The sequence below is a fragment of the Rhea pennata genome, chromosome 11 (assembly GCF_028389875.1).
Source record: "Rhea pennata isolate bPtePen1 chromosome 11, bPtePen1.pri, whole genome shotgun sequence".
In the NCBI taxonomy this organism is placed as follows: Eukaryota; Metazoa; Chordata; class Aves; order Rheiformes; family Rheidae; genus Rhea; species Rhea pennata.
Genome location: NC_084673.1, coordinates 19684587 through 19693826, shown reverse-complemented (window position 1 = coordinate 19693826; position 9240 = coordinate 19684587). Strand labels below are relative to the sequence as shown.

The 9240-nt window shown below is 38.0% G+C and overlaps 1 protein-coding gene across 1 annotated transcript in view; it reads left to right on the top strand.

Annotated features, from left to right (window-relative positions):
- The first annotated feature begins 1624 nt into the window (after positions 1-1624).
- Positions 1625-9240, top strand: part of AMMECR1 (AMMECR nuclear protein 1) — a 103317-nt gene continuing 95701 nt past the window's right edge. Inside the window, exon 1 of the mRNA XM_062584400.1 lies at positions 1625-1796. Within this exon, the coding sequence (XP_062440384.1) occupies positions 1625-1796 (172 nt within the window). The remainder of the gene's footprint in view (positions 1797-9240) is intronic.

Below are 9240 nucleotides of genomic sequence, written 5' to 3'. Positions count from 1 at the left end.
TTAAGATAGAACGGTTAGAATGCAGATAGACCCAAAGATACAATCAAAGGTCTTTTTCTCCAAAGCGCCTGCAAAAGGGAAGGTCAGAGCTAGACATCCTCAGCTGCACTTGTATATGTGCAACTTAAATGTCTGTTTATTTTTACGGGACAAACCCTTTAGTTCTTACCTCCAGAGAACGTCACTGTGAGTATGAAGTTACAGCAATAGTCTATACTATTTGCTATAGCTTCACATTTGCTGTAGCTTCACATATATTAAATATATTCACACGCACACAGCATCCCCAAGACAAAACACTGAGATATTCTAAAAGAAGTATGGTTTTATCAGTTAAAATGGACAGTCCTATCAGAATAGTAGAATGGTTGCACACCACTACTGTTCAAACACATTAAGTATGTTGTTCTTCCTATGATAACATTATTGTTTGGCACGACTCAAAAACTAATGCTAAAACAAAAGCACATTCTGAAGCAAGGGCAATATTCAGCTTTTTTCTCAAATGTAAAATTGCTTTCCAAAGCAGCCGGTTCTTGTAATCCAGTCCCATGTAGCTGAACACAGTCATACTACTGAAGCTGTTTCCCTTTTCAGTCTGAGTATAAAGAAAAGTGAGGACTAGCTTCTGGTCTGTGCTCTGGCAGCTCTAAGATTGTCCTAAATAGGTTACTGAAGATTACTTTTGGCACTACTTGGGGAAACTTAACTGACATCAAGCCAATGTACCTAGCTTTGTGCCAAGTGCTTCTTGTTTTCTTCTAAATGAGGGAAGTAGCAAAAAAGTGCCAGGAAGCAGGCTGAGGACTGGGTCAATAGTGTGCTATGCTCTAGTTATCCATGCAAGCACATGGAATCCATACAGGACACTTACAGACCAGAACAACCTAGAGCAGTCCTTAGGCTACTGTATGTTGTTGTGGGCATAGCACAGAGATACCACTGTCTCCTCCAAGGCTGCATAAAATACTCCGGTGCTACTTGAAGCTTTGTCCATAAATCAGTTGGCTGAAGAAAATTTCTGAAAGTATTACTCCTTTCTCCCACAAAAGGAATACATCCTCCTAGTCTACCTGAAATCCCAGTCATTCTGTGGGACTACCACTGGTTTGCGAGGGAGCAGGAGGTGCTTTAGCATATACTCTATGTAAGATTGAGGTTTCCAAAAGTTAGAAGTGTGCAGTTTCCAAGACCTCTGCAAAACTTCAGCTTTTCTGACTGCTTTGAAATTTATAAAGTAGAGTGCTGCTATAAAATACTGTCACAGCATCACAGACATTAGGGTTGAAAAGAACTTTTTGATCATATTTTCTCTTCCATCTTCTATTGCAGTATTTTCTTGTATGCTGAACTCTTAAGGGTTAACCGGCACCAGTCGGAGGAGGGGGAAATCAGAGGTCAGTTAATGTTCTGATACCAGTGAACTCGCAAGTTACTCCTTAAGCATGTGGTTTCATCCTAGCTTCTTCCTGCCAGCATTTTCTCACTTTAATCATACACCCACAGCAACCCAGATCTTTAAATTCAGCAATTCTTTCTCAGGTTTCAGCAAGTCATTGGCAGCCTGAGCTATTTTGGGGATATTTTCTTTACTGCAGATGCAGCTTAGGAAAACGCAGGGAGCATGCTAAAGACCTGCAGCTATTTGCCTTGTACAATTTGTTCATTTCTCTTTATTTCTCTGTTTTCCTGCACTGATCACTTAAAGGACAATCTCTCTGGCAAACAAAATCCCCGGAGCCTGATTAGAGGGACTGAAGGCTCCCAGACACGGATTGCCTGCCAGCCACAGCACGGTAAGGACATGGACACTTTTGGCTAGCCTTGTATTGCTGTTTTTTAAGCTTTGCTGAACGTTTATTTGTGTCCATCGCTTCCAAATCAACACTGCTGGCATGGCAGGCAGTCTCCAGCTCCTGGTCTCCATTTTCATTCCCTAAAATCCTCAGCTCTTGTAAGTAACACATTTATACTCACCGTCTCTTTGTGTGTTCTAGAAATCAATGACTGACACTAAATTTGATCAGTTCCAGGTTTTTTTCTCCTTATATTTTAGCATCCTTTGGAGAGCTGTAATTTTTAATCCTCATTTAAATTGTGGATATTTCTATTGCCTGATCTTCCTATTCTAGGTAGAATGTCTTATTATTTAGCTCAGCAAATTATTCAAAACAAGGACTTGTTTTATGTACTGTAGATGGAAATGTTATAAAACGGAACTGATGATGATGATGATTTACTGTTATATACATAGTTTTCTTGTCTTGTGCTTAGGCTCTGCTACAATATCTTAAAGCTGCCACACAGCAGAATGCTAACACTACAAAGACATACACACTGTAAAACAAATGCAGCAGATCTATCTAGAGCAAAAATGAATAGGTTTTATCATGCACTTATTTTATATCTTCACAGAAGTGCATGAAGTAAGCTCTGCAAGAATGAAAAGATTCCTATTTTATATGACATACTGTTTTATTGAAATAGTGGTGAAAATAGTAAAACATATTCAGGGACGTTTTACTTATACATACTATTGCAGAAGATGAACAGAGTTCATTTCTAATGAAAGTACAAACCAAATTTTGGGAATCTCTGGTGACAGAAATGTTTTTTTTTTGTGTGTGTGTTTTTTTTTTTTTGGGGGGGGGGTGATGTTTTTTCCTGTACCTGAGGCCCTTTAGAAAAACTGGAATTGCTTTATGCATTATTCTTTTATGATTGGTAATATGATGAATACAAAAGGAGAATTCCCCTGAGGGCTTAATGTACATCATCCAAATATCCGACTGCAACTCAGTGTCTGTTGTCCTATTAAGAGAGATGTTTTAGAAAGCCTGACATTGCACTAGAGGTAGAGAGGCCTTGAGACAGAATAAGCAATCAAAAGCTCTCTGTGTCTGCTGCCAGGAGAGACAAGAGCATCATGTACAAATGAAGTCTCATAATCTTTCCTATGAAAATGCTTAAATATTACAGTCTGCAGCAGAAACAAAAGTTAGCACTGCCTTCTACGCAGTCTTTTAGGAGTTTATTCAATGTTCCCCTTCCACCTTTCAATATAGGAAATTTTTTTCTTCATTTTCTTCATTTTCCAGCCTGCAGATGTTCCTTGAGTAATATATTCTGATAAAACAAATTAGAGGGATGGGGGAAACGTTACATGTGCACACGAGTGGACTGAAGTTCAACAGCGAAATAGACATTCAAAAACTACATTTTTATTTAAGGGTTAAGTTTCAGTATGGGTAAGTCTGAGTTATGGGAAAAGTTGTATTTGGTGGATATGCAAAGAATCAAAGAATTTAAAAATAAATAAATAAATGAAATGAAAAGCAGCCATGCAGGAAACTATCACTTCAAGTGGTATGACTAGCCTTGAATCAGGCTCTAGAAATGATGGTTTTGCTTCTGAAAGCCTCTCATCTGCTGAATAGTCAAGTCTGTATGGTGTCTGTTGTCCCCCCCGTCGTCCCCCCTTAGAAAAAGTTATTTTCAGCACAAACAGAAATTAACTGGAGTTCTACTTTTCTACTTGCAGGACAGATCTATACAGGATTTAATGTTTTGGGAATTCAGCGAGATAAAATTTGTTACAGTGACAGACCTGTACAGATAGCCATTCAAGTGCTGCTTGTTTGGGCATTCTAGAAAATATCATACTAAATAACGCCATTGTAAAGAATTATTATTAGAAATATCACTAATGTTATTTTACAGTACTTGCAGAAATGAAATAATCTGAAAAACATAAAAGCATAAGCCATCAAACATATATTAACTTTTTGTTTTAAAACAAACTGTTGCATACAGGAACTCTCTAGAAGTTGAAAACCCCACCTGTATTAAAGAAAGACTATAGATTATGGGGATTAGCAATTCTCCAGATGTTCCAGATGGCTCCTAAAGTAAGGAAATGCTCATGCTATGATAATAAACACACCTTGGCCTGCCACAGTCTCACATACAGCCCTATCACACAAACTCTTTAAGCCAGGAATAACAACATCTATCTCACTATGTATAAAAGTTGCTGCTGTCCCTAGTGTGTCACTTTATGCAGGCCATGCCCCTGAAAGACAGATGTGGCTCCTAATTCAGCAGCAGCTATGATGCCAGCATCAGGCACCTCTTATGCCAGGCACTCGACAAATTATTCCTGATGGTCCTTGCCCAAAGACAGCTAGATACAAAGAGCTAATGGACATCAATAAGGGCACTGGATAAACTGGAACCCATGTGATTTACAGTAAAATTTGTTCTAAAGTCAGGACATGAGTCAAATACATATTTATTCCTTCACCTGAATGATCCTAAAAAATAAATATTCTTGGGAGTACCAATGTAAAAAGGGTCCCTCCCATTTTAATGACATCCTCGGACATATGATAGAGTTGAAATAAATTAGTTAACTATGCATCAGGACAGCCATGGTAATTGGCCAATTATATTCTCTTTGCCTGTTTTTAAATTTACTCTTTTCAATTCTAGCTTAAAATTCAGTGAAAAGAGGTTTAATTGCTCTTGCATTGCTCCTCAAATGGTTAGACTAGGAGTGGCTATACTCTCAGTGGCTCCACTGGCATGTGGTAACGTACTACGCTGTGATAACCTGATCATACCCAAGTCCTTCATTAAAATTGGAGAAACAGTTTTTATTTTTCCTAGTTGTCACTTTGTACCAGGCTAATTCTAAGTCCATTTGTGGGACCAGGTTGAAAGAGGAATCATCAACAACAGGTGAACAGTATAACAATTCTTCGAGGACTGGAATTGAATTTTGTTAAATACTTTCATAGAGAGATGCTCTGCAACAAAAACCAGGAATATCCTGACAAATTTTGCTGTTGAGATGTTGTGAGGTAGCATCAGTTCAGAAGAGAAATACTGCAGAGTAATAGAAACGAAATTAGTAGAAAGGAGAGACAAACTCGCTTGGCTAGTCTGAACAGGTCAGGTTTGTCTTCTCCTTACCAACCATCGGCTTCTGCTGCTGCTAGTAAGGAGCCATATGAGGCCACGCATGACAACAGTTACTGCTGCCTCTAAAGACCCCTCAGGGCAGCAGCAGACCTAACCTCCTCTTCCCAGGTGGCGGGAGGAGCATAAAGATGCTCTGCGGCTCAGTTCCTCTCTCTGATCCTCCTTTCTCCATTTCTTCCCACCGCATTCCACACAGGCTTCTGGCTCTAGCTCCAGCCTCACACTTTTTCTCTATGTAATGGTTAGAGCACAGGGAGGTAGTAAGAGCTACCTGGAAAGGATGAGAGAAAGGCTATAGAGCCTGGCTAGCAGGGTGGGAGGGACAGGTGGCCACGTAAACCATGGGGATGGAGATAAGACAGAACATCCTGGTAAGAGAGTGGTAAGACAGAGGAGACGGTCAAAGTGCAGCTTTGCCCCCAGCATCTCCCAGTGTGATATGGCTAAGAAAACGAGAAATCCACATTACAGTGTATCACAAAAGATAAAGCTACTAGAGACTAGATAGCACTGATGACATCCTATAAGGTATGAGTGAGTTCTTATTCAGAATATTACATAGTCCTTGTCACTTAGTTCTGGAAAGGTGAATATGTATTTCAAAGATGAGCAAGGAATATGAACACTATTGGTAAAGATACCAGTAGGGAAATTATTTATTTAAGATGTCTAACAATGCTGGCCCAGTAACAAATACATATAATCAGACATAATGGAATTAGAAGAATACATTGAAGTAGTGAGGTGGGAGCAAGAATCCTATCTTTTTTTTTTCCAAGGCAGAGCATTATTAATTACTAAAAGCACTATATGCTTACACTTGTTGCTGCTACACTAATTGCTCCAGGACTGCTTTCTAGGTTATTCTGATACCCCTGATTCATGCTAATATAAATAAGGTAAGAATTCCTGGGTATCATCCATGGATGGATGGAAAGGTGCTATAATTTACTATAGTAGATATTGTTTCTTTTGACATGACTTGTATTTCTGTACTGAGTCTAAGGTAATACTGATGTGATGTCACTAAAAGAGGCCAGATTATGACACAGAAATGAAACTAGCACTTTGGGTAAGAGAAGAGTGAATGGAGCAAATTGTTTTTTTGCTGAATTCTGAAAAATCTAAAGAATGGGTTATGAGGCTGCGTAAGTTAGAGTGTATCCATGCATTTTAAGTGTAAACAAGTACCAAAAGCTACTTTTAATTTCATTGTTAGATTTTCCCCTCTTGTTCAAAAACAAAACAACCTGGTGGACCAATAAAGTCACTCTCACTGAGGGCACAGAGGCAGACTGAGAGCAGGACATCCTTTCTTCTTTTTCCTCAAAACTAAATTAATGCAAGTGCCATATGGATGACAGACAGAGACTATAATACAGATCTGGATTGATTTGCCCGTTTAATGACAAAGCAACAGAGCACAAGCATTGAGGCTTGAATTTTTGTCAACAACAGAATATTATAACTCAGTTGTTACATAGATACTACAACTGCCATACAGATTATAGTGTGTTTGACTTATGTAACTCAAAGGTCTTTTCACAGGCTGCAGTATTGATGAACTGAAGGCTCTCAGTAGCCCTTAACAGAAATTAGCATTTCTGTTGCAGTTAACCTTTAGAAGTGGATGGCTATTTTTTTTTTTCAAATTAACTTCATTAGGTAATACCACTTCTTTTGCTACTTCCTAATAGTAACTAAATGAATTCTACAGCTAGATAAGAGTACACAAATTCCAAGAATATAATATTTCAATGCAGCAATGGTCTATTAAGTATTAACTTTTAACAAGGATAACAAATGCAGGCAAAATTCTGCTCACATTAACACTATCTTACGTTTATCACTAAATAGTTAATGCTAACATGAACAGGCAGAGGAAGAATGCCAGACAGCATTCAGCTGACAGTCCTCAAAGCCTGAAGATATGAAAAGGTTCAAACAAAAATTTTTGTGTCTGTAAAGGAAAAATAAAAGGCCTCAGCTGAGAAAGAGAAGATTATCACTATTAAGCATGGTAAGGCCTTCAGATATGATGGCGATCTAGTCATGTAAAAATCTAATAATTTAACCATCTTAGAGTTAGATGGAAATAAATTATGTTTCTGCCCTGTAGAGCATGCTGACATCATATAACCCCCAAATTCAGTTCTTCCACAGAGTTTGACCATGCTGGTAATATTAATAGGCACACTAAAATGAGAATTTCAGTCTGGCTCAGCTTTGACTCATTGAATGGCCTTGGGCATCACATAACCTCTGTCTCCGGTTCTCCGTCTACGTAATGTGTCTATCTAGTGACTTTACCGAGTCATGGGGGAAAACAGATGAGCCACTTCACTTTTAGATTGCAATACACTGTCTTCCCTTACAGTCCCTGTGAACTTTACAATTTATTTACTGAAACTGAGTGTGAATTCTACTTTTTTGTGAAGGCCACTAAACTGTTTAAACAGAAGCAAGAAGTATCTAAAATATCCCAGTTAAGCCTCAGAAGATTAGTAACTTGAAGTAAAAGAACAGAATCATAGGCACATAACAGAGCTTGAGATCTCACAACCCCAAATACTTTTAAGAAAGCACTTCACTGTCCAGGGGAAAGAGAAGAAAGAAGGAAGCTATAAATTCCTAACTCGTGAAGAAATAAGAGATAATATAGTTAGTATAATCTTCATTATGTAATATGATATGCGCATACCAGAATAAAAGAAACTCTCAACCAGTCTCAGTTATTAAATTGGCAGTGAAAAAAAACATACTATTTGGGAAATGAACTGGCTCTGAGCATAGGGCAGTCAAATCCACTTGGCACTGAACTTGAGGACATAAACCCTGAAGAACTCTGCTTCAGTGCAACTGAGATGATTCGCCAAAAGGTAATGGAGTTAGTTATATTCTGAGTTACATTTCTTCCTGTTTTCCATTAAAATTATTCAAAGCATTTTTCTATCCTTCTTTAGACTGTAACTTCTCTGCTCAGAGTCTGATCCTTTCTATCTTTAAAGACAGAAAGTCTTCTCCCCTTCAGGAAGTCCCCTCAAGGGGCTTTTAAGATATTTACATGTAATACTTAAACGCTCATTTATTTTTAATGGAAGTCTGAAATAGATGCAAAAATAAACTATAGAGTCATCTGACATAAGTTTAAGATGCAAAGATGAACAAAGCAAGCACATAAATCATAAGAAGCTGAGTAGTTCAGTGCCAGGAGATAATCTCCATGCTGCAGCTGTACAAAACCCAGACATTAGGCTAACTACTGATGCCTCAAAGGGTACAACAGATTGAACCTTGTCAAGGTGATATTCTTTGGAGGCTCACTTATCCATCTTCTTCTTATCTATGAATGAGTTTTTTCTTTGCTTGGATTAGGAACTAGATCTAAACTGTAGAGACAGTAATGCAATGTAAATATTTACTCCCCTGGGACATAAGAGACATATGCTGAACAATTTTGCCTTACTCCTTTGCCTTGAATTAAGGAGTGAGTTGTTCCCCAAATCTAGGCTCTCTAGGCTATGCCAGCCTGCACCATGGATCTTCAGACAGCATGACTTTCAGAGAATGGTAAATGGCCCTCCATTTCTAACTATATCACTGCAGAACAGTGAGAAAACATAGTACATCATCTAAATAGTGCTACATGTTAGATATATATATGAATGTACAACAGACGCCTGGAGTTGCAAATGTCTTATTCACTCAAGAAAAAAATTCAGACTTCCAATCTAATTCACAGCTTGTTTCCTCTTAGAACTGGGCAATAAGACAAGAAAAAAAAAAATCTAAAGTTGATCTAATCACCAAAAATGACAAAATTATTATGACATAACTACAAATGTTATGATATATCTAGTCCGACAATGTTATTTTAGGATGACTCTTCAAATGAGGATGCAAAACCACCAAGGTCTAATTCATTTCCAGTAAACTGTAAACTGGCAGTATTCCCATTGACTTCAGTGGGCGCTTTATCTATTTACATCAGTTCTAATTTTGGGTAACTATCTTTCTAACAATTGAGTTACATCAGCCTAAAAAACAACTCACTTCTGAAACCAAAGCAAGCATCTTTAGGGTGTGGGATAAAAGGTGTATTTTTACGTAAGTATCCACATTTAGATGGACTTTTTTGATTTTACTGGTTTTGGAGTAACTTGTTTATATAAACTAAGAAGCCCTTTAAAAGAATAAAACAAAAAAGCCTTGGAGGCAGAGGAGTAAGGGCAAGTTTAAACTATCTAACTGACTCTT